Genomic DNA, 26,899 nt, shown 5'->3' with positions numbered 1-26,899 from the left:
CCAACAAATTAATGAAACATCATTTTCAGCAAAGACGGATTCAAGGATCACTTTAAAGTTTGTTAAAATTTTTGCCAAATAAGGTGCAGGAACCAAACTTTAGCCAACTTTGAATGGACGTGCACTCTATCTAAAAATATAGGACTACACATAGGAATACTTCTTTAACCTCAGCACATACAATGATGGCAGCTACAATAGTAGTGAAACATTTTGAGTTGATTGGATTTGGTAACAGTAGATGTCTTACATCCTATCTTACAATATATTTGACATGGAGGTTGAAAAGTAGGCAAAAATTGCATTTGATAAAAGTAAACTCTCCCTTCAGTCAACCTGGATTCCTAGTGACTATGTGGACACATGTATCTTGTCTTATTGGCAACAATATACATATGTTTTACCACTACTTTTGCCTGGATTGTTTTTTCAAGATTTCAATCTAGGCTACAATTCTGTCCCGTCCCCCCGTCCCCCGTCCCGTCCCCCCGGTCTCCATTTAAATATGAATGAAATCTAACCCTGTTTGATCAGCCAAGATTTGACTAGGTGTGCCTTCTGCTGTGACACACACACAGTATCTTTTGCTCTTTAATTTGTCTGAGAAAACATCTTCAATCGGCTTTGGTGTGGATATGTATGTGCATACATACAAACTGAAATAGAACAAAGCATAGGAATTTGCATTCTGCACAGAGAGCATCCGATTCACCAGCTTCGACTATGGAAAATGCCAGTGTAACAAATATGCAAGTAGTCCTCAACTTATGACCACAGTTTGTACTGGAATGTCCGTTGCTAAGAAAGGGGATTGTTAAGTCAGCCATGCCTGATTGTATGACTCTTTTTGCCATGGTTGTTAAGTGAATTGTGTGATTGTTAAATGAATCTGGCTTCCCCATTGACCTTGTTTGCTGAAAGCTTCCAGGGAAGGTCACAAATGGTGCTCATGTGACCCTGTGATATTGCAACCATTGTAAATACATGTTGGTTTCCAAGTGTCCAAATTTGGATCATGTCACCATAGAGACAGAACAAAGGTGGTGAGGTCAATTACTAAGTCATTTGCTTAGTACTGTCATAATTTTGAACAGTTGCTAAAAGAATGGTCCTAGGACAAGAACAACCTATCCAAAGGGCTAGGATTGATTTTGCTGCATTTTTTGAAAAGGAGCTTGCCTTACTCTGATAACAATTTATGTTATTAGCATTCTAGGATTCATGCTGCCAAAATTTGTCGAAAAATGGCTGAATCTGATGGGCTGATGCCGATCAAGACAGTTGAAAGTTATTTCAAAGCTGAAGAAAGCATGTGCGCACACACGCATGCACGCGCGTGCGCGCACACACACACACACACACACACAAACAAATATCTCAGAATGAAATATATTAATTCAATGTCATTGCCAGTTATAGTGAATATTTTATTCTATAGCAACATAAAACCAGCTTTGAAAAACACAGTACATTCATTGCAAATACCACACATTTTGTGTACAAAAAAGGTATGCAACCTGTTGTTTTGTTCTGGGAAAATATGTTTTCCCAAGGCAAGAGTCAAAATAATACATCTGTCTTTTTCAAAGTTGAATTCCATCAGGCTTGATGGACAGGCTATCATAACTTTTCACTGTAGTAGTTCCGTTTTTAAATAAGCTATTTTTCCTCACACTGGTTTTAATGGGAGGAAAAATACAGCAGATTCAGACTGATGTAACTGTACATTTATTTATTAAAATTCTATACTACCTATCCCACCTAAATGACCTATCAACACCACAGCTTTCCCCCAGTTATGCCCAGAAATGATGGGGCATGTTGTTGGCAATTATAAATGTGAACTGATTATTATTCTATCTTTAAAAAGTGAATCCTGACCTGCATCTTCAAGTCTCTCCTGTGACACAAAGACTGCATAATTTATATTAGTTCAAGGGGAGTCCCGGGTTTGTATGGCATGCACAGGGCAAAAAATAAGCATAGCCAGGATCCTTTGCGGAATAAAAATTCTGAATTCTAAGTGCAGAAATCGCTAGGCATTTTGCTCTGACATAATCTGGTAAACTAAAAGCAATGTTGGTAGGCTGAACTGGTCTACATCTTTACATTTATATTCTGTAACATAGATGGGGACAATTCCACATAGCATGTTTTAAAGTCTTTGCAATACAGTTTGCCTCTTAATCAACATTTGATGTCAAGATAGCAGAAGCATGAGCAGGTTCTTTTTAATAAAAAGTTTTAACATTTTCATTTTCCTACATTGGATCTACCAGTTTCATTTTCCCACCAATACGGATCTATGTTACTTTCCTCTTAGGCAAATTATTAGAAAGCTATGGAAATTATGACCTATCATGCATTAATTTTATAAATATCTAAACAAATAGCTATTTAAAAGAAATTTTCTTGGTCAAACAGGGCACATCCCTTTTTAAAAAGAAAAAGGAGAGGTGAGAAGAGTAGTTAGTAATTCAGGATTGCAATTTTGTAAGCTTTGTAGAATAAATGAACTGGCAAGCTACACTTCATTGGTTTTGATGCAGTTTTCCACTTATAACATATATGAGACAATTTGTATAGCAATCCTTTTTAAATTATGTAAGAGGCATAGAAGATGGTGTGAAGGCAGGTGACTGACAGGAAGTGCTGAGCAATGGAAAATGTGCTTATGACAACATGGAGAAATTTAAAAAGATGGTTGTGCAAGCATGAAGATTAGGAGTTGTGAAGTCCTCTTTCTTGGGTTGCAGTTATTTTCTGTAAAAAAGAACACTATGCACATGGCCAACTCTATCTGCCAAGGTGCTGAAAACTGGAATATTGTTATCTGTCCTAGAAAGGCAGATTCTCCATGCTGTTGGGTCTTGCCAAAAGGCACCTTTTTATCTTTTTGTTGTCATGGAATGAATAATTAAATATTTAAGAACATTCTGTTTCATTATTGTGTTATATAGCACCCAGTCTTAAGCAAGTAAAATCAACTCTGTGCATTTTAATGACAATCTCAAAATGCAAAATGATGCCCTTAAAAAAAACAAATGCTCATAAACCCAACATTAGTTATAACTTCCTTGCTGCAGAGCTGAAGACATGGAGAGACCCTAGAATGTTTCAGTATGAACCTCTTAAAATGGAAAAGAAGCAGTCTTTAGTGCACTCACACAAAACTCTAGAGGAAATACTCCAATACCAGTATAAAATGCACCATGGGTAGAAAACCATTTGAACCACAATGTCCATACAGGTTGCCTACATCTGGTGTGGTCTCCACATGTGCAATATTTCCCCCTCTTTCACATGATTTCCCCTACCAATCCCAATCACAGGAGATGAAAATTCAGGCTAGTCAGCTAATTAGTAGGGGAAGAAATGCAGAATATCTACCTGCTAGTATCTGCACAAAAATCTAATGACTGGGATAGCACCACTGTTTTAATGGAAGGCATTATTTCCTATTTACCTCATATAGTGGATAATAGCAATAGCAATAGCAGTTAGACTTATATACCGCTTCATAGGGCTTTCAGCCCTCTCTAAGCGGTTTACAGAATCAGCATATTGCCCCCACAGTCTGGGTCCTCATTTCACCCACCTCGGAAGGATGGAAGGCTGAGTCAACCTTGAGCCGGTGAGATTTGAACCGCCGAACTGCAGATAGCAGTCAGCTGAAGTGGCCTGCAGTACTGCACTCTAACCACTGCGCCACCTCGGCTCTTCAGACAAATTACTTGAAGGGTGAATCCAGGAGAAGAGGATGGGAGGGAGAAACCATCTATCTGCTCATCTTCTCAGTGTCATTCAGAATCATTAAACAAAATATTTCTGTGGGATATTTAGCTAACATATGATAGGCTACCATTATGCGGTGGATCTGGTCCTGTTTGGCTGAACAGTTTTATTCTGACTATTGCAGAATAAGACGACTGGAATTGTGCACAGGAGCACAAGCTATTGCTGCAGATTTCAGTGCATCTAATAACTACTGGGCTAAGGCAGGCTGTTCCCCTTTAAAAAATAGACAACTTTCTGCATAGCTCTAACAGGGGAAAGGGAAAAAATTTGGATGGCTATTTCTTTATTAAATAATCAAATGTACATCAACTGCACAAATAGCAGTTGAGCGGTGTACAACAATGGGATAAAATAGAAAAAAATAAAACAACAGCTAAAAATATTTTAAAAGGTATTAGAAAATATCCTCTAAAGCAAAAAAAACAAAACGTAGGCAAAAGGAGAATTAAAAATCCCCCCCCCCAACAATAAAGCTATCTACGCAAGTCTCCAGTTCTCTAGGAGTCCCAAGCCTGATATATATCAAGCCACTTTAAAAAATAATGAAAAGGAATGGAGTTGATTTAATGTTTCTTTTTGGTGGAGGAAGATGTTCCATAAGGTGGACATCACAGTTGAGAGGGCACATCTCCTGGGACCCACCAAATGCCTTCTCTGCCAGTGCTAATGAGAGATTTAACCACAGCAGCTCTCAGTACAAAAACATTACACTTGAGATCTTATTTTGAGCATATTGTTGAAAAAATGTCCATTGCACCCCATGCTCTCCTCCAGTGCATCTTGGACACAGGAAGTGCCTTTCTTCTGGGTAGGAATAGTACAGCTGACTGTCAGGCAGAGATTTAAAAAGAAAGGGCAAGCAATAGTTGTTTGGATACTCTTTTGCTCCACACACACCCCACCGCTTCATCTTCTGGTACCAATTGTACAACATGAACCCAGCCAGTCTATGAGCTGAGACCATTTCCTACTGAGAACAGTTACAACCAAAAAAAAAATATGTTATCAAAAAGGCACTGCTATCAGAACCCTAAGCTAGCTTACTTGCTCATTGATTCACCTGACACAGACCAAATCAGCTTTTCATCTGAGTCAGCAAGCAAAATGCTGCTGCATATGGCAGATGAGAAGCAAGAGACAACTTGACATGGGTATCTGACAGGGGCAGGATTTACTGCAGTTTAATGCAGGCTTAAAAACTGCAGTATTATGCTTCCAAACCACCATATTATTCTCCCTTTAGATAGCAAACCTCTTACAGGGCTTTATCCAGAAAGATCTTTGAATAGATGAAGAATGTGATGCACAGCCTCTGATACCATGATTCCATTTTTTTTCTCCAATGTTAAAGATGAATGTGTTTGCATATATAACCTGAATAGTACCATTGATATATCAGTGGCACTTTTAGAAGACTTAGGAAAGCCTCAAGATGTGTATAAAACATGCACAAAGAAAAAAAACTGGGTGGAAAACATTTCCTTGCTCTTCCCTAGAGAGAAGCCTACCTAGCAAAAATATTCTTGGTGATCACAGAATGATAAATTACTACTGAAGAAAAGTGGATGGAAGAAAGGTTGGGATGGCAACCTGTTTGCTTTGCTATCAGTGGTGGAGCTGCTGGTGGTAAGTCTGACTGCTGGTGTTGGTGGGGGGAATGAATGGATCCCAGAATGGCAGTTGATTGAGACAATATTCCCTTCCCATTTGAACAGATTTACAAATCCATAGTTTTCCACTTCTTGCACATACATACAGCCTTCCCCTAATTCCGTGTCCTACACTGACACTAAGCTATTTGAAGTCAGCTACTCTATTGTGGAAAAAGAAATTCTACTAGTTCAGCTCTTACTTGGATACCATCAATATCTTTTCTGCCAAAATAGCAAGTGTGGCTGTGAGCTTAATTTTTCTAGAATCACCCCACTCCCTCAAGCCTGTGCCAACAGCATGAATAGGAATATTTCCAACCCATCATAGACAGACCAGAAGAACTGCTACTTCCACATTCAGTTCAGTTTCCCCAAGTATAAGGTATCCTTGCAATCCTCCAAACCTTATGGTAGGAAAAGGAAACATATTTTGACTAGAAATCCTTGGATCTTCATGGGAATAAAAAACCCTAATCCTAAAAAAAACCCAGCTAAACCCCTGATGTTTTCCAGCTGGCCATTTCTGCAATTCTTTTTCACAGCAACCTGCTATTTAACAAGCTTAGAGAAGCAATGAATGCAAGAGCCATCTCCACAAAGGTCCTCAGATCACACACTCGATACCTAACTTACAGAACAGGACCTTCTTGACAACAGAGAGGAAGAGTTATTAAGATGCACTTTTGTCCCATCATAACCGCTTCATAATTTTTGATTAGACCAGGCCAAAGCCTTTCTGGAGCACGTATGTAATAGATCTCTAGTGTGTATGAAGGAAGGAAGGCGAAATGAAGATACATAGAGAAAGAAATGGAATGCTAAAAAGGCAAAATCAAATTCTAAAAACCACAAGTCACATCTTTAGATTGCACAAGCAAAAATTTCATCTTCTATTAATCATTTATATATTAAAAAGAAGACTATCAAGACTTAAAGATGTCTTTAAAGCAAGGCTGACTCAGAACCAGTTAACTATTTTTTAATTTGTGAGAGGAGTTTTGACAAAGCCTGCTGTTTAAAGCAGACTTGCTGGGAAAGTGGCTTCACTAGTGTCTGATATCAATTAGTTCTGTGTTTAGGGTTTTCTGCAGGAGCCGGTGGAACCGAATATAATCCAACTATTCTTACCATTGTCATTAGGGGCCTTGCCTTTTCCGTTTGTTGCTCCAGCACCTTGTCTCTGAGAAAGAAAAGGAGGAAAAGGATGTACATTAGCAGTTTGTTACAAGCTATATTAGGAAAAAAAATACATTGTTATAAACCTAGTACCCATTTCCATTCATATTCAGCATCAATGTAATGTAGTTGTGGTTCGTATATTTTTCTCTTTCTATCAAGATTTCTGTGTTTTGAATTCTTCGGCCTTTGTTCCTATGGCTGCCAATCAAATTCTAACTCTCTAGCAAGTATTACTCTGAGCATTAATGTGACTTTTCAATGTAGGAAATAACACAAGGCTTCATGGCATACAGTATTTATCTCTAAAATGTGTTTAATTCATTTGAAAGCCTTCTAACTTGATTGTCATCATTACCTTTTTTACTAAATAGTTTCATAACTATACATTGTGTGAATCTGTCTGAAATTCACAATATTTAGCTTTCTTGGATGAACTCACATTCGAAGATTATGAGATAGAAAGCTATTTCCTACTCTCTTTGTGTTGTATTCCATCATATTCATTTGGCAAAATTAATGTTCACTCCTTTCTCAATAATTCCCAGACACCAATAAGAGTTTCTGCCTTTTCACTGTAGCTACATGCTATATCAATATTTTCGCTGAATCTTTGTTGCTCCAGTGTGGATCAGTGTGAAAAGAACTGACTGAAGGAGGACAAGGTCTTGATCAGAGATAGCTCACAGTGCAAATCATTCCTTGCTATTAAATAGCTTTCTGAACTGTACATGCAGAATTGAATTCAATACCTTTCTGGCATATCTAACTCCCGCCAACCTCAAATTTTTATTTGATCAGTGCATAGGAGAAAATAGGCTGATCTGCTGATTAGCATGAATATTTTTTTCATATTTCAGCCATTGAAGGGAAAACCAAAACAACAGAATGGCATTGCAACAGAAGTTTAGGAACTTTTCAATCAAAACTGAAGGGAGCTAGCTTGAATTAGCAATATTTATATAACAAATAAAGCTGGCACAATGTGTTGCTGAAGTTAATCAGCCATTATTAATGCAACCATTTTCTTTCAGTTCAAAAGTCAGCAGCATCTATAGATTTAAAAAATGGCCCTGCTGTTGCAAGTTTTCCAGAGAGTCAAAATTGTGAAGTAATTAGAGTGTATATTGGGAAGAATCAGATTCCCCCAACAACAGTATTAAGTTATTCATTGACTTTAGATCCATCCATAAGGGATGGTGTAAAGATTCAGTGAAGAGAGGAGAAAGTCATGGAAGCTGCCTGGATATCTTGGAAACCAGCAATTCAAACATGTAATTAAAAATAAATGTTTAAAATCTGAATGAATGTTTCTCCCTCCAGTTCAGGACCACTTGCCTCAAGCTCTGAGAGCATGGAAACAAGTGCTATAATAAGTATATTAGTTTTTAAAGTGTCACAAGGTTCTTTATTGTTTTTATCTGAGTCTATCCAGTCAATAACTATGAGAACTATCATAAATTGCCTTTGGGACCCTGCATATTGAATGTCTGATTATGATTAGTGGATAAAAGAACTTAGGGAAGACACTTTTGAAATATAAATTAACATCCTCCTGGCCTTTAGTAGAGTTAATATTCCTTCTATTAGAGTCACTTCTTAAGGATGTTTTTAAGAATCTTAGCAGCTGCTTTCCATTATGGCCAGCTGGAAAATGCCTAGTTAAAGGAAAGAAAAGTGCACACATTATCTCTATTATGTTCCACAGTGGGACATATTAAACCATTTCACATATGTATACTATCCTTTATGAGAGGAAAAGCAATGTAAACCATCTTTTCCATATTTTATTTAAGCAATTTATATCCAGTTCTGACAACATTGCAGTTATAACTAAACCTGGTGATGTCCAACCCAAAGTCCACTCAGTTTGAAAGGCACTTGCAGTGTGAAGGCACCTATGGGTAAGGGCAGGAGCAAATTCAAACTGGCTTTGCAATGAACAAGCTATTTGCTAACTAGAGGCAAACAATCTGGTCCATTTCAAAGTCAGAAGTAGTTTACTAATTTCCTCCATCAACTTCTATCTAATTGTCTGTTTTAATAATGATTTAGTTTTAATGGCTGAAAACTTAGAATAAAAGTTATATCAAGTAAGCACACTAAAATGATACCAGAGTTGTCTCCAAGCAGATGAATCCCATATGTGTCAGACACCTTGTCCCATAATTCCTATTTTTTTGTATTCAATAGAGTTCATGGGAGTTGTAGTCCAATGCATCTAGAAGCCACCAAGTTGCAAAGCAAATACCACTAGTCATGATAAAGAAGGCAGAAACATAATTTCTTTCACTTTCTCTTGCTGATGAGCTATCTAAGCTACAATTAACATGAATATAAAAAAACAATGATTATACTTTTTAAAAAGATAAACAATGTTGTTATGAAGCTTAGGAGGTAATGCAGTTTATGGCTGCTTGGGGCCAGATAAATTTTTAAGTTACTCGTTTTGCAAAACATCAAAGAGACATCATTAAAAACTGCACAGAAAACCAAACTCATTTTAAATCTGTCATTATAAAAAGGGAAAGTGAAAAGTATAATACAAGCCAAAGGTATAACATAAACCACAGAGAATGATACCCTGTTTCCCTAAAAATAAGACCTCTCCAGATAATAAGCCCAATCGGGCTTTTGAGCACATGTGTTAAAATAAGCCCTCCCCCCAAAAAAAGCCCTCCCTGAAAATATTGCCACACAGCAGCAGCCATGAGGTGTTACTATGCTCACTGCCTCCTGCACCTCAAAAATAATAAGGCCTCCCCGAAAAGGCCAAGTGCTTATTTCGGGGGTCAAAAGAAAATAAGACCCTGTCTTATTTTCAGGGAAACACGGTATGCATTATCATGAGAATTATATGGCATAAACCTTGTTTCCAGAATTATCAAAATTCCATTCCTATCTCTGAAAAAGTTGAAATTATTTTTTGGAACTAAAAATCCTTAAACTTTCTCTGTAAATTCTTTTCATCCATTTCTACCTTTTCTATCCTCTCTTCTATTTGTCTTTGTTTAAATGCCAAAGCAAATTGGTCTTGTTATTTTAGTTTGGCAAAGCTCAAATGGCAAAGCTATGTTGCTGTTGGATTGGTGGACAGAACAACTATTTTATGTTTTAAGTGTTGAGGGACTAGTGTATTGATTTTGCAGAGGCTTTTGCAGCACATCCCTTTGGAGTCTTCATTTCAGGGAAGAAATGCCCCACATAATGCCATCAGCATAATTTGGAACTTGCTGCAAAGCTAAAAAACATTGGCTATGAGATTCCACACCCCTGTTCTACGCTTATTTTTATTTTGCAGAAAGAATGTGCACTGCATCTCAGGGAGCTGCTACCCAGGGCCATGATCCTTCAGTAGGACAACAGTTGTCTGGTTAGAAGAATTTTTCTTTCCACTATCTTCTCTGAAAAAGAGAGGGAAATATCTGCTTCCATGTCATCATTCCATCAACTCTGTCATGCTGGTCCCCAAGCCTGGATGAGATAGGAAGAAGGTAGGCATCAGACTTTGCGACAAGTTGGCTAAGATTTCAATGTTGCATCATTATACATTGAACCCCAAACAAGGCTTGAGAGACTGACATGCAAGATGCTGCAGACCAGATGATGTGGCAGGTGAAATGCAAAATTGCAGACACCACGATATGGCGGGAAGAATGCAAAGAACAAGAAAATGTCATCATCTCATCCTCATTGTCCATCAACAGAAGATGTCATAGTTTAAACCTTGCACTGAATCCTAGTACATCACTATCAACACAGGGAATGTGGAAGGAAACAGGAGTAGTTTTCCCCATATTTTAAGGGAAAGATGTGAGTGATGGAAAAAATTTAAGAGTGAGTTTTTTCATGAAGAAGGAGGAGGAACAGAGATCACCAATGTGCTTTTTTTTTGTAATTAAGCAGTAAGCACTTGACATTTAAACCAAAGTGATACCCTGAGAACATGGAACTGACAGATGTATTGATCCATGCAGAGGGCATGAGTAGATAGTGCTTAAGATTCTGAATTTGAAGCTCTGTATATTCAACCAATATTTATGTGCAATTCACTCCTAAATTTGGATTGCTGCAACCTCCAATTTTCTGATCTCTTTGTGATCTGCTATATTGCAGGGAGATATAATGAGGTCCACTCTATGTTGTCTTAGCTGAACTTAGCCAATGCACATGGGAGAGAATCTAGTTTATTTTTAACAAGAATTTACAATAATTAACAACTTTCACCCAAATAGCCAGAGAAGATATGATTTTTTTTTAAAGGAATTTTTAAAAAAGAAAAAGAAAATATATTGATGGTATGTAGAGCCATTCAGAAGTGAGTTCATACTTTTCAGTATACTTTTTGATGAAGACAGTTATTTTTCAGGGACTGGTTTGTGAACCAGGGTGGCACTATTCTGTAGTATATTTATGCAGTATTTGATGCAGCCTATCCTTTTTTTCTGCAAAAGCCTATATATTGATTTTAAAACAATTTAAGTTAGATTGCTAGGGCTGTACTGGGTAATTCAAGTGCTGTATGTCACCCTTAATTTATTTTCATTTTAACTCAATTACAGTCAACCTATTTTTGGATGCCTCTGAAAATCAGGACACATGATTTATATTTGCAAGACAACTTCCAAAAATGGTATCCTTTAAAACGGATAGGAAAAGGCAAACATAAAATTCACATGCTTTGTAATCTGGTGAGGGTCTTATGTAGGCTTGCAAAAATAAAATGTGAGCAGCTTACAACTAATAAAATTATATAAACAGCATAAAACCAACAGCAATAAAAGTAAAAACCCAAAGACTTGGTACCACAGCCATACTTTTCTGATGTCCCCATATTCTCATCCTACCCTGATCTTGTCCTACCCCAATGCCTGGAGGAAAATCCAGGTTTTAAGTGATCTCCAGGATAATAAAAGGGCAGGGTTCTGTCAGACCTCAGGGGGAATATATTCCATAGGGCAGAGACTGCAATGGAAAAATCACACTTCCATATACCCAGATAGTGGTAATGTTTAAAGCAAAGAACTTGGATTGTGCCTACACTCACTGCTCTGGGACAAATAGCATTGCAGTTAACCTGGTCCCATGCCATCTAGCACCTTAAATTGCACCTGGAATAAAACAGGGAACCAGTGTAGCTTGCACAACAGATACTGTGTGTAACAAGAGCAAACATAATGACACTCAACATCGAGTGTGCTGCTGTACTCTGGGACAGTTGTAAGTTCTAAATGGTCTTCAAGAGCAGTCACATGTAGACTGTGTTGTAGTAATCTAAATTAGAAGTTACCAAGTTATGAGTTACACATGTTTTAGGAAAAACATGAGGTCAACGGGAACTCATCTGCTATTTCATAACATTATCCTTGTCTCTGTACTAGCATAAGATCAATGGGTATACCAAGAATTGTGGGACCATTATAAGAGAGGGTCAACCCAAATTTTTTAATAGGAAAATCAGGGATAGAGAGTCCAGTTGCCTCTTGAAAAAGAACTTTTGGGTCAGGGATCCAATCCAATACCTCAAGTACTTGCAATTAAAATCTGTCACCCAACTGTAGATAATACAATCCACCAATATTGCTAATAAGAAGACATACCCTCTATACTCTTAGGTAAACTGTAAATGGGAATATTGCAATTTCTGTTTCTATCAGAACAGTGGAAATGAAATAGAATCCAAATTATGTAAATACAACAAATTTTGAAGTAAGCCTATTCTTTGGCAGATCCAGATTCAAGGATCCTGGGATCAGACATATCTCTCCTGTAGAAATTTAAATTGAAAATGATTTTGCAAACATCTGAAAAGGTGATTCCCTGATGTTCCAACTCCCTTGAAATATTCATGTACTTAAATAGAACAACTTGCATGCAATAGCAATATAGTTGTTCTTGACCTTGCTTTCATGTACATTTTGGTAAATACCATATGCTTCCTTTACAAAGGGTAAGTGCAAAAGACATGGTTAGCTGTTCCTGTCCTCCCACACAGAATTGATTGCTGTTATTTCTATCCTATTATAATAAAGGATGCGGCCTTTATTTTCATTAGAGTGCAAAAAAGGAACTGGATCCAAATGAAGTATTTTAAATTATATATTTACACTATAAATAATCATATTTAAATAGCCGAATGGGGAATTAGCAGCTCCTTAAAAGTATTTCATGTCTGACATTTATCTAGCAGAATAAAAAAAACTTCTGATAACTTGAGGCCTATCCTCATGTTACCCGTATGTAGAATAAAGTTGCAGTGTCATGTACAGCTGCCACACTTCCTACTGTATCATGTTAGAGCATAGAACATAGAATAACAGAGCGGGAAGGAACCTTGGTGGTCAACTAGTTTTACGTTGCTTCTCTTCTTTCATTGTTTCTCTCCATCCATTGTTTCTTGCCTTGCCTTTGGGTGCTTTGAAAAATAGGTTGACCCCCCCCCCCTCTTCTTTGTGGTAGCCCCTCAAATATGGGAACACTGTTATCATATCTCCCGTAGTCCTTTTCACTAGACTAAACTGTTGCCCTGTTACTGCTTATGATGTCAAAATACTACAATATTAGCCCTCCCTCAAACATTGTAAGTGACAGTTGCGTTTGGACTTTTGTGTGAAGAGGAAATTGACTTCTAAGTAGCAGGGATACTACACAATCAAATGTAAGCCTTTGTAGTTTGTGATCTTCCTGTCTAAAGGGTTACCTCTCCCACTTGGAACCTGCCCAGCTGTTAAGATGATAGGAGAGCTTTTTCTGAAGAAGCCACAGATTTCCAAGTCCATCATCAGCTACAATCATCTCCTGCACTACTCCTAACCTATGGAGCACTTTTCCTTTGGCCCCCATACTCTTAGCATTTCAAAATCTGTAACAATGCATCTCTTTTGCCAGGCTTTTAATTGTTAAGTGGTTTTGTCTTGGAGTATTGATTTTAGTTTATGCTTTAACTTTTAGATGTTTTGCTTTTTAAAATTTTGTTTCTTGAGTACTCACTGGATTACAAAGGCAAGGAATACAAGGAATAAAAGAAAGGAAGCAAGAAAACCCTGTCTATGAGAGTTGCTGTTCACATAAATACGTTTTTCATCATATATGTTTTTCATCTGAAAGCCCAAAGCTAACATATAGTTGTTGAGAACCAGAGTGAGGTTTGATATGTTTTTTCCATATATATGTGTCCTAAACATGAGCAAGACATGAGTGATGTTTGATTACAATAACCTTTTTATTTAAGTGAGGTGTTCAAAATTCAGAATGTTTACATCCTCATTTTCCATATACTGGAAAATTGTAATCATCTACAACAAGAATTCAGGAATGGTTCTCATATACCAAGCATTCATTAATCATTCTGACCTCAGACTCATCTTATCTTCTGTGATATAAAGTATACATGGAATCTTGTGCAGTTCTGTGACTGGGGAAATTACTTCTACTTTTTGATTGCTTTCTGTGTATTTAGATGCCTTGTTTACCGATATAAAAATAAGAAAAGGCATTGTCTGTCTGTTGGGCCTTTCCCTTCTACAAGAGGTGGTAATATTGAGATATTGAAAAACAAACAAATCCCAGTCTTTCAAGCAGTAATTTGTGTTGCCCATTTGGAAGACACTGTGTAGGACACCAGTGAAATATGAAATAATAGCTGAATAATCAAGAAAACAAGGTTCAAGGGATCAATTAAGAGAGCAGTTTTACTCAACTCTCTCGCTTTCCAAGGAAGCTAGGAGAAGGTGGAGAATGTGTACCACTTATGCAAACTGAGCTTGGCCTCAGGACACCTCCAAAAAACATAAGGCAGATAAAAGACAGACAGGAAAAAGTAGTGAAGGGAGGTGAGCTAACTAAAGTTGACAAAGAGTGAGACAACAGAAGAACAAAGGAGAGAAAGGCCAGATAAACTCAGTATGTAGCAGCTTTCACAACAATTATAAACAGAGAAAGAGTGAGGAGACAGTCAAAGACAACCGGGCAGAAAAAAATTGGGTTCTTTGCCAAATGAGCTCATTACAATTTTCCAGTACGGATTCCAGAGAAATGCAATTGCAGCCATCCTGGACGGCTTGGCTAAATCCTTCTAAGGAGTCCTTTTCAGCAAGCTACCACCAGTTGTAAAATTCTGGCAGCAGCACAACAGCAGCAGCTTCTGCTGCTTTCCAAGAAGCACCTAGTAAAGGTTTTGAAAAAGGTGGTGAAGCCCAGATAGATGTTGTTCTTCACTAAATCACAATCACATCAGGTCCTCAAAACAGAGAGGGTCTCGTGTTGTAGCATGGAGCTTGAACCTGTTATAGATGCTATGCTTCCACACATCCCATGCTGGGGTACGGCTTTCATTAAATAGCCAAATTTATACCAGAAGGAGGACATGTCTTGGTATTAAAGGTAGCACAAAGTAGAATTTTTCAGACCCTTAGAGAAAAAGGTTGGGTAGTACTGGAAGAAGCTATCTTTTAAAAGATTTAGCTAAGTGCAGCTGGTAGCATTATCCCTCATATATTTAATAAGTTTCCCTTTCTGTCACTCCCAAAATTATAATTCAGTTCTAGATCTGGGGAAAATTCTGGACACACTCAATGCTATAGGGCCATGATGGTAAACCTATAGCACACATACCAGAGGTGGCATGCAGACCTCTCTCTGTGGGCATGTGCACCAGAGGTGGGTTCCTACCGGTTCGGTCTGGTTCAGCTGAATAGGTAGTAATAATCAGCTGCAACTTTCTGAACCGATAGCAATGGCAACCTGGCCCCGTACCAGTATGGTCCCCTGGCCTGTCCCTGCTTGTTCCTGGTGTGCACCTACTCGCTGCTCTCTCCCTCACTTACTGCCCATCCACACAATGCTCACCCTACCTGCCTATCTGCCTGTTGCTCACTGACTCGCTGGCTTGTGGAACACCCCGCTTTTGAGAGCCCTATATATACTGTGTTCACCATGTGGCCCACTATCTTTACTGGCCTGGCTCTTGCGTTGTCATTTGTTGACTTCCTGATCCTTGCTGACTTCCCAAAGCTTGCTGACTTCCTGCCCTGCCTGCCCTGCTGCATTACTGCCTCCTCCTGTGGCTGCCTAAAGGTAAGAAAGACTACGGCTGTGACTTCACAGAGTGCAGCCAGTAGTGGGGCGACATGAAGCTACCAAGAATGCCAGCGAGCTTCGCGATCTACATGAACCTGGGGATTGGCTGGTACCTTCCTTGCCAGTCACATGACCACTAAGCCACACCTATAAAATTAAGCCACACCCACAGAACCGGTAGTAAAAAATGAAACCCACCCCAACACACACAATCGCCAGCTGTTCTTCTGGTTTCTGGTACGCACATGGGCACCAGCCAGCTGTTCTTTGCAGGCACTTGAGCACGGGAATATGGTCTGAAAAATGGCCTGAAAAACGGCCAAAAACAGAGTGTTTTGGGGCTATTTTCAGGCTGCTTTTTGAGCTGTTTTTGGCCTGAAAACAGCAGAAAAATGGCCTGAAAACAGCTCAAAAGATGGCCTGAAAATACCCCAAAACAGGCTTGTGCGAACCAGTCAGCTGCTATTCAGGTTGCTGGTATTCCAGCGCATGCACACACATTCTGGTTTGGGCACTTGGTGCCGAAAAGCTTCGCCATCACTGCTCTAGGGCACTGTTTTTCAGCCTCAGCAAATTTAAGATGTGTGGATTTCAACTCCCAGGATTTCCCAGCCAGCATGTTTGTTGGGAAAGTGTTTTGAAGACAGCAAGAAATTTCAGTGGCACATTGGATAACAAAGAATGAAGTGCAGAAAATTACTTTTGAGATTAATCCCTAAATTAGAATAACTAGCAGCGTAACTCTGGCATACTTGTTTAATAATAATTTATTGTTTCTGACATCTAACATTTTTGAGGCAGCAAATAATGGTATAAAACTGTAAGATACAATCATACAACTAAACTATTCATATCTTACTTGCCTCTGATCCAGGCCTGTGCTACTGTATACAGATAGTCCTCAATTTACAGCCACAATTGAGCCCAAATTTTATGTTGCTAAATGAGACATTTGTTATGTGAACTTTGTCCCATTTTGTGATTTTTCTTGCTACAGTTGTTAAGTGAATCATTGCAGTAGTTATGTTAGTAATATGGTTGTTAAGTGACTCTGGCTTCCCCATTGACTTTGCTTGTCAGGAGGTAGCAAAAACTGATCACATGACGCCAGGACACTGCAGTCATCATAAATATGAATCAGTTATCAAGCTTCTGAATTTTGATCACATGACTAAGGGGATGCTGTGACAGTTGTGTGAAAAATGGACATAAGTCACTTCTTTGAATGCCATTGTAACTTTGAATGGTCACTAAATGTTGTAAGCCGAGGACTACCTGTAGTCCATGATGTCTACAAGCCCTGGTAAAAAGAGATGCTGAAGTATGAGGGAAAATTCAAAACTTGCCGTGGGGATTGTAGAATGAATTCAGCTGACAAATTCACAGTGAATCTTGAGAAAGGTGTAGAGCAGTGGTTCCCAATGTGGGGCCCATGCCCCACAGGGGGACAATTTGATTTTTAATGGGGGCAATTTGAACCTTGTTTAAACTAAGTTAATAGCCTTTTAGGCTTCCTCTGCATGAATAGAGTTCACTTTTTGAGTAAAGTAAGAATTATATGTCACCGGGGTGGGGGGGCATCAGGATTTTAGAGATGCTTAGGTGGGGCATGGCTAAAAAAAGGTTGGGAACCACCAGTGTAGAGGAAGGGAAGAAGAAAGGCATTATAATATAAATGATCCTTCAATGGAAGAAAAAAATTGCTTTTGTTTTTACCCGGAAGACTTAAGCTATAAACAGAGAGAAAGGTGAGATTAGAAGATAATTAAATTTTCCAGACAGCATATCCAGCTGTTATTTAGTTAAAAGCTGTCTTCCAGAACAGTACTGTATATTAATTAATGGCAAACACTTGCCCCCAATAAATCATTTTATATTAATCCCACCTTTATTAAAGAGAAGAGGATGACCTTAAAGAGAATAGGAGGACAGATCTTTGTGACAGTTTTGAGGTGGTGGCTGTTAACTTTACTCAACATCTTATTTTCAACAAATTTTGGCATCTGCCATTCCAAAGGCACTAGGCCTCAAAGAGGAATCTAAAGTCCTGAATACCTGTCATTGCAAAGAAATGAACATCTTTGTTTCAAAAAATACCAGGAGCTGCAACCAACTCAGAGAGATGGTTGTCACCACCAGGTATTACAGTATGGTGAGTGCATGTCACTTAAGCTCTCTCTTCCACTGACAGTCCTTCAATTATGCCAAAGATAGCTAAAGGGATGAAAGTTAGGGTTGTAGACCTTATGGCACCAGAAAGTCCTCATATAAGGTGGGAGGAAGGCTGCATTTTAAATCTACTTTTCTGCTACTGCAGGGATATAAAAATAGTGAAATTGCACAGAGCATTTGCCTTTCATTGTTTAGGGGCATTTAGGAAAAGCTTCATAGACCTCCAGATCAGAATGAAAAACTATCCTTTGGCTGCTACATTGTTATAACTAAAGTTAGCTCACTGAAATAGATTGTATGCCAGTACAAAAGAAATAAGCATTGCAAGGATATTGCAGTGGTCAAAAGTCCACTTTTGCCTACTGTTCTCAGCATCTTGTCAGTGTCAGTTATCTTGATTTGCAGAGCCAAGCTAAGCAATACAATCACAGTTCTCTCCTCTATGGACTGTTTCTGCTATGATGTCTTTCATAGTTCTTCATTTCACATTATTTTAACCATGGAGATGGCCCAATGAGGCCTGGAAGGCGAGGCAGACTCATCAGTCTACAGAAGACCAGTTCTGAAGTCAGACCTTCCCTCTTTGTACTGCAGTGTCCTGATTGGTAGATAGGGAGGGGCTGGAAGGGGAAGGCAGGAACCTCTTCCCAATAGGGCAACTCCCGAACAGTAAAATATAAGTAGTCCTCGACTTACTACAGCTCACTTAGTGACTGTTCAAAGTTACAATGGCACTTACAACCTTTGCAGCACCCCCAGAGCCATCTGATCAAAATTCAGATGCTTGGCAACTGGCTCTTATTTATGACGGCTGCAGTGTCTGATGGTCATGAGATTCCCCTTTTGACAAGCAAAGTCAATAGGAAGCCAGATTCACTTTAGAACCATGTTATTAGCTTAACAAATGCAATGATTCACTTAACAACCATGGCAAAAAAGTCATAAAATGGGACAAGCCCCACTTAAACGTTTCACTTAGAAACATACATTTTGGGTTCAATTGTGGTTATAACTCGAGGACTACCTGTATCATTCGATGGTGCCCCATGAGAGGTGCAATACCGACAGGATAGGGATAAGGAAAGCAACTTTTATCTCTCCTAGATGGATATATGTCCATTTAAGCTAGAACTGGAGAAAACGCTTTGAATGCCATCCTGCTTCAACCATTTTTTACTGTTTTGAAGATGGTTTCTCTTATCTATTATGAGATAGATTGCATATTTTTGCAAAAGTACCTGGTGGATTATATCTTATGTGACAGAGGAAATCTAATACTACATTATATTCAAAGTTTGTGAAGACTATACTGTAGGAGAAATAGGGATGGCAATTTTGCAAACTATAAAACATTACAAATGCATCCCTTGTTACCTAGGTGACTGCTGGATATTCAGGGCAACAAAACTAGAATGCCCCCAGGCATGATAAAATTACAGCATCTTTCACAAATGGGGTCACTTTTATTTTAAGCACCATCTGCGTGTATAAGTTTCCATGTATTCATGATGTTAATAGCCTGGATCTTAGCCAATTTATTATGTATAGATTTTCAGAACATTCTTATTAGCCAGAATAGGAGTAAGACAGAGTCATCCCTTCAGTATGTCAGAACTTGCTCTAATAGCATTTAATATCAATAAAATCAGGGAGGATAAGAGGAGGAGAAAAGGAAGTATATAGAAAATAAATTGAAATGTACATAACTTGCTTAATATATTGTATAATTTTCTGGATGTTTTCAGCAAGCAGGTGCTGCAGAACAGCTCCCAAAGACTGTTCCTTCCAAGCATGTTACAATACAATTTCCCACATCCCTAGTCAGCATTGCAAACGAGCTTGCTGGCTAAGGACAAGGTGTGTAAATGCTGAAGTGTCTGGAGGGCATCAGCTTAAGGAAGGTACCATATTCTCAGAGCTTTGCTTCACTAGCAGTGGAAAAAGCTGCTGCCTAATAATGGTGCTCTGACTCTCCTTGCTGTCCTCTTTTTCTGGCTACAGCTATTTTGTAGAATGGAGAATAGCATGATTGAGCAGCATAACCAGAAAGTTTTGCATACTTCTTTTGCAGTATGCAAAGGAAGGGCAGCAAACAAGAGACCAGAAGTTAAAAGCCTTTCATAGCATAGATCCAGGTTACCTGAGGAATTGTCTCATCCCAATTACATCAAGCCTCACCTGATCAGGCAGGGATGGTATATCATGGATCTTGTTGGTTAAAAAAGCTGGTGGGGTCTAGGAAAAGAGCCTTCTCTGCTGTTGCCTCTGCCCAATGGAACACCTCCCCCACCAGGTGAGGTTGGTCCTCAATTGTCTGGCTTTCTGGAAGAGTGTTAAGACCTGGTTCTGTCAACTGGCAAGAGTGGTTGGTGACTTGAGGGCATTCTCCCTATTGTGCATATTTTTGTAAGATTTTTATGGTTTTATTACTTATAAACTGCTCAATCACTGATAAGCATATATAAATTTTATTAATAATTAGAGCACAGTTTAAGGCAGAAAGAAACAAATATTTGAGGCACTTAACATTTTGGGAATACACTAGACAGGTTAAGAAAGCCAAACGGGCAAGGCCAAATCAGGCATTCATGTGGGTGGATGTTTTGAAGAGTAGCCTGTGTGTTGTTACAACAGACTTAAAATAAGTAAGTGAACAAGCTCTTTAATTAAGGCTAGAAGTCCTTATTTATGACATATTTGCTCACCTGTGTGCTTGTATATTTAGTTGATTAAAACATCCTTTCTTTTTCTTCCTCTTAAATTATGCTGGTTTGGAGTGGTAAGCAGTAAGTCCGTTGCAAAAAGCAAGCACCAAAGGGATCAACATTAATCACTACCACTTCTGTGTCACTTCTGAATTTTAGTTTTATTTAGTTTCCACTATTAATTCTATATTACAAAAATGAGTAGTTGAGTTATATTCTTAACAAAACCCAACTGGGCACACTAAGCAATCCATTAATATTTTAATTACTCAATGCAATCACTGAGACTACCTGCATATTCTGGAACTAAACTAACACTGCTTACTAATGGTGGCTGTCTCTTTCCTTGCTGATTTATCTAGATCCAGTCTGCATAATCATAGGGAAAAGCAATTGTGGAAAACTTGCGTTTCCCAAGAGGCAAGTTGAAAGAACTGAAGAACAGACTCTAAAGAAGAAGCAGTGGGCTGCTTCTTAGAATATGGATCCAGCACAGAGGTGGGTTGCTCCAGGTTTGGCCTGGTCCGGCCGAACCAGTAATGGTGAGTGCGAGATGCTCCGCCCACCTGTCTGGATGTTTTTGCGCATACACAAGCACGAGCGAACTGGCAGTAAACCAGTTAGCAACCCACCACTGATCTAGCAGAATCCTGTGTCTGTGGATAAGATAGTTCATCCCAGCTAGTGGCATAGACCTTGTTGATCTGGCCTATGATTCAGCCTCTGGGCCAATATCTTTAGAATGAAATTGGTCAAAATTGGTCAAGCATACGTATCAAAACAGGAGAAGAAAATTCCATATGAATAAATTCCTGCTTTTGAACTGCATGAAAGTATGGTTCATTCTACAAATCTGTTCAAAGAAAATTCTGCTTATCAAAATATTTTTAAAAATAATGGACCAACAATCCATGTTTTAAATAAAGAACCAAATTTGGCTTCCCATCTCCATGAGATTGTTAGCCTTATGCAAAATCTATGAGATAAGCAATACAGTACTGGATATTTGGAAAACATGTATTAATATCACTCATAGAGATATTTGCCTCAGTAATAGATTCATTCATCTCTTTTTCCTTTCCCCCTTTCATCTTTAATTGCTATAGTTACAGGAAATGATTACAAGAGCTGGGTTTTTTTGTTTTTTAAAAAAAGGTCAATATTCCCTTGCTTGCAAATTGCAAGCATAGCAACATTGGATTCTTTGGTTTGTTACCAGGAAAAAAATTGTCAGAAATAAATCATCTATCCAAAACTATGGTGTTATAAAATAGGATCATTCACTAAGATTTGGGTGAAAGCAAATGGAGATTGAAGATTTTTTTTTTTAAAGAAAGGATGGAAAGAAGTTAATAAGGGGTTGGATAATTTGTGTAGAAGTTGAGCTAATGAAAAATATTGTTTTGTCTACTATATTTTTCCTGTTTAAAAATCACCTGGGCACACAAAACCTTACTGTTGAATGAAAGGAAGATTAAAGCATTAACATTATACGTCACTAAAAAGGCTTCGTAATGACTCAAAATCAGCTTTGCATCTGCTACTTCCCTGGTCTTTTTCCTACACTTATTCACAAACAGCACTAAGCCTTAACATGACTTATTTGGCTTTCCCGTAGCATGTTATGTGAACATGCTAAGTTTATAAGCCAGGGTTTATAATGTAGTTTGATAAATGAACTCTTTGTGGTTGCATGAATAAAAGTTGCCTTAGGGTAGGTTGGGCAGCACATAAGTTTAATAAATAAATAAAGCATGATTAACTTGATCAGAGGATGTGAATTCAATCGTTAGCTTCAAGGAGGCTAACTAGCAACAGAAATAAGATTTCTTTCCAAGCTCTAACAAAGGACTCTAAGCAATGTTCACAGTTTTTATTGCCAGCATAAACTCTGGGAAGCCTTATGCTTTTAATCCTCATAATTAAGCTTGTTCAGAAACTTTTATTATAAAAGGTTAAGAACTTAAGCTGCTAGCCTTTCACACACTGTTGGTGATTTTGTTTTGCCTTGTCTCCACCTTCAAATTATGATAAATTTACAAAGGTTTATGGAGGAATTACTTTGCACATGGAAGAACTTTAGAAAAAGCACAGTATTTTTCCAAAAGCTGAAGAAGGAGAAAACATCAGACAAGATGGGGTTGGATTTTGCCTACCAATACACAATAACATTACATTAGATATTTATCAAAAGGTTCAGAAAAGTCCATAGACAACAAGAATCGCATTACAGTATTGACAGAAGCAGAGAAACCCAACCTCAATGAGGCAACGAAGTCCAAAGTTAATGGAGATTTTCAAGGTAATTTTTAAAAGCAAACTATTTTGCAAATATTTGTTTTGGGGGTTGATTTTAATTATCCTTATGTCAATGTGGTAGTATTATCAGAACTAGTGAGTTATTCTCATCTCAACCAAGTAGACATTTTCTCTTTAACACTCTTGTCAACAGCATTAGTCTTTGCAACTATAATTATCACATCAATAGAAATAATGACCTGCTCGGAGGTATAAAACCTATCTCTACAACCTCCTTTCTCTATTAATGGAGTGATATTTCATGGCTATGCTGATGTAGCTACACTCGAAGCAGTTGGAAAAATGTATGTGGTTACTTATATTTTTAAATAGTTTCATCAGCAAAACTTGGAAGGGTAACAAATCCTCAACCTGTCCCAAGTTAAAGCGTAGGCAAAGTGACAACTTTAAGATATCTTTTGCTCCCTTTCTGCAACTGGCAGGTTCCCACCCATCTAATAAAGGGATGTCAGCTCAAATTATTAAGTGATCTTTCTTTGCTTTCTTTCTCTCACCCCACCCCACCCACCTTATGTCAGCTGCAGAATTCTTTGTCAAAGTGCTAAGTACCCCATTTCTCCTAATTATAGCTAGCTATACATCCAAGGCAGTAAAGAGCTGGACAGCTTGTGTGCACATATAAGGATCCATCCACTAAGTGATGCCATCAGGAAAGTTATCCCACTCACAATTTGGGCATCAAAATTTGGCCTTAACTAATTAGCCCTTTTTTAGCTTTAGATTGAGCCCTGTTGACTCTAAAGGGCTCCTGTATTGTTTTGTATTGGGGAGAGCTGCGTTCATCTTAAAATATATTTTAAAATGGAGTCAATATATTGTAAGATACTGTTATATCTTTTTCTGCTGTTTTTTTCAAAACTAATTTGAGGTTTAAACCTGAGGTTTAAGTTTAATTCAGTGGTTATGAAAATAGAACTGTATTGACAGTCTGGCTTTTTACTGTTATATATGTTTAATCCAAAGACTCAGTATGCATTTATGTATTTTCCTAGCTTCTACCATATTTATCCTTCTTATGGTACAAAGAGGCTGATGGAAGTGTTCAGCTACGCATAAGTCAATACATAGGAAGGCAATGGAACTGAGCCAGCTACCTTAACTCTATCCCTATGTTACCTTGGTTTATGTTTTGGATTCCATGCTGAATATACAAAAGCAAGCAGTAAAAGGTAGATATACAGATATCTATAGATATACACAAAGAAAGCTCACTGGACTGTATAGATACTTTGAAAAATTCTAATACTTTGAAAAATTGTGAGTGTACATGTGATACAGTATGTGCATTAGCTTTATATATCTATTATTAAAAAGAATGAAGCAAGTTCTAATTTCCACCCAACTGCATATACCTTTCCTTTAAATGTCTTATAATCATACTAACTATTAGATCAAATTTCAAGGGAACCTTTTAAAAAGAAAAGAATACATACCAAATTAACTAACAAAAAACGGTAACGTCAAAATAAGGAATATGTTACTATGCTATTCATTTTTTTCTATAACCATAGAAGATTAGCAACATTTATCCCCATTATAAAGAAATTAAATTAGAAAAATCATTAAATGCAATGAAATAAATGAACTGAGAAGATGAGTATTTCTGAAAATCCTAGACTCATTTGGAAGTATAAAAACCTCTACTATGAAATCTCTGCCTTTGGTCCATTCTCTTTCAGGAGTATTTGGAGACAATATTTTCCTAGCCATATTTGAACTGCTAGGCCCATTAAAGTATATCAGATTTCATCTCCTTAAAGCTGAAAACAATTTTTTTAAAGCTCAGTTCACCAAATTAATATTCTATCAAATGCACCACCCAAAACAGAAAGCTCAAATAATTGTAATTCTCTCTGAAACTGTTTTTGTTTCTTTTTATTTTAAAAAACCATTATTTCTCTTTCACATTGGTTTCTTTTTCCCTTTGAATAAAAGACAGTTACCAAGGGATGTAATTTTATATTCTGATAATTCTTTTTACATTTTTTTTTCAGAATTACAACTTTGGATTTCAAAATATCTATAGGATAATGTAAACATACTGTTGACACAAAAGATTTGTAAATTCTGATTCAGTCTTTAAATTATACTGAATGACTGGCAGAGGTTGATGGGCTTTAGCTCAGGCTCCCCTATGGCTGATGGAGCCTAAATTTAGCAATCTAAGTTTAGCAATCTAAGTTTCTTATTTTTGCTACACAGTTATTTTTGGTATGCAAGAAATTCCAGTTTATGCTGAACTGAAGGGGAGAAAGATTTTATCTGAATTGAGCTAAATGTATATTGTAGTATTGTACTGTGAATGACAATTTTATGAATAGTTAGTGACACCAGGAACAAAATCAGATTATAATAAACTGTGGACGGGAGAAATCAAATATGGTTTAAAAAGAAACTTTTTTAAACTTAAAACAAAAAGGGCATGTAGCCAGATCAATTAGCCATTTAATTTGCTAAACATAAGAAAATACATTTTAATGTAATTAAACAAAAACGTTGACCTTTTCCCGTTTATTTATTCAGCTGTACGCATAAATGTTCAAAACTCAACAATCTGATCACATGACTCTCTTAACTATGCACTCAGTCAGCCTGTGGAGACCTGGGAGAGGAATTTCCCTAGTCCCAGGGCAGCTCTGTTCCCTGGGATGGATATACTGCCAGAGCTCCATAAAAAGTATCGGGTTATGCCTATTAAAAAAGCAATATTTCTTTCTCGTAACTATTGATACCACCCCTCCCTTTTTAGACAAGGTGGTAGGTATTCTTCAAATAGTAGATCACAGTATCCCATAACAACATCTGCTTCTGCATATATACTGCTCCAGGCAGTTTGATTCCATGGGGTGGAAAAAATTTAGGCTTTTGCCCAAAATGATCTTTATAATGGAAACACCTGTCTAATAAGACTTAGGAGATGCAGTGGGAGAAATATTACTCTGTTAATAGAGCTATCATGACATTTTCAATCAAGGGCTACTTACAGCTGCCTTGATACTAGAAAACCATTTCACTAAGATGGATACATAGAGACAACCACAATTTTCTTTATTTTAAAAACACAATTGCTACTGATACTCTACCATTGGAAAGCAATATAAGGTAGGCAGTGGAGAAGGAGGGACAAACAGGATGATTTTTGGATCTATCCCAAATCACTCTGATCTCTATCTAACTTTTGTATACCAGAAGCCCGACTTGACTTTTTAAGGATGCACAAGGTACATATCTAGGCAGACCTCATTAAAGTATTTCCTAAAAATGAGAAACTAAAGGTTTTTTTTTCCTGCCCAGTAAATTTTTATAAACTGCAGAATTGATGCTTTTGAGTTAGCAGAAGTTCCTAAGACTAACCATACGCAATATATTTAATTAAGTTTCTCATCAATTCATATCTGCTCAGAGAAAGTTCTATGGCATTTCACTGGGTTTGTTCATAGTTAACTGGTATAGGATTAATGTACTAGTGAAGATTACTTACTGATTTTAAAGCAGTGCATATTAAATTCAGTACTTGTACATAACCTACTGTCAGAAAAGTAAGATAGACATATACTATAACAATAGTTTCAAACAATATATTCTTCTCATATTAACACAACTCAACCTTAAATATTCCAAATCTGATTTTTCTGTTTTTAGCCTCATAGCAAATTCATGCCTTATCAGCTATCTATTTCTCTGTCTCTCCCCATTTCCTAAAATAAAAGGATTTCTTCACTCACCTCACTCATGATGATGAATTTGAAATGAGAGTTCGCAGATCCTCACTTCCTCAAGGCAGAGCTGCTGGGCTACAAGCTCTCCGTACTGTTTCTAGCTTTTCTCTTTAAAAGGGTTGCTCGGAAGCATCATGCTTTCAATAAACCAATAAGGAGCTCTTACCTGCTGAAGCCCCTGGCATGTATCAGAGAGCTCAAAGGGCCACCTTGTGGTAAGAATAAGAAATGTATTCTTCAAAAGACAGAAAAGAAAGAATCCGGCATAGAGCGCAGATGT

The 26,899-nt window shown here is 37.7% G+C and overlaps 1 protein-coding gene across 1 annotated transcript in view; it reads right to left on the bottom strand.

Annotated features, from left to right (window-relative positions):
- The window catches only part of PCP4 (Purkinje cell protein 4), a 58,664-nt gene extending 31,886 nt beyond the window's left edge, over positions 1-26,778 (bottom strand). Inside the window, exons 1-2 of the mRNA XM_014067493.2 lie at positions 26,626-26,778; positions 6,579-6,630 (exon numbers count right to left, since the gene is read on the bottom strand). Coding sequence (XP_013922968.1) covers positions 6,579-6,630; positions 26,626-26,634 — 61 coding nt within the window. The 5' untranslated portion in view covers positions 26,635-26,778. The remainder of the gene's footprint in view (positions 1-6,578; positions 6,631-26,625) is intronic.
- Positions 26,779-26,899: the final 121 nt, after the last annotated feature.

Source organism: Thamnophis sirtalis, unplaced genomic scaffold (assembly GCF_051295495.1).
Source record: "Thamnophis sirtalis isolate CommonGarterSnake01/CBP01778 unplaced genomic scaffold, rThaSir2_p1.2 scaffold_8, whole genome shotgun sequence".
Lineage (NCBI taxonomy): Eukaryota > Metazoa > Chordata > Lepidosauria > Squamata > Natricidae > Thamnophis > Thamnophis sirtalis.
The sequence above is the reverse complement of the archived record's forward strand: the minus strand, read 5'-3'. Positions and strand labels throughout refer to the sequence as shown.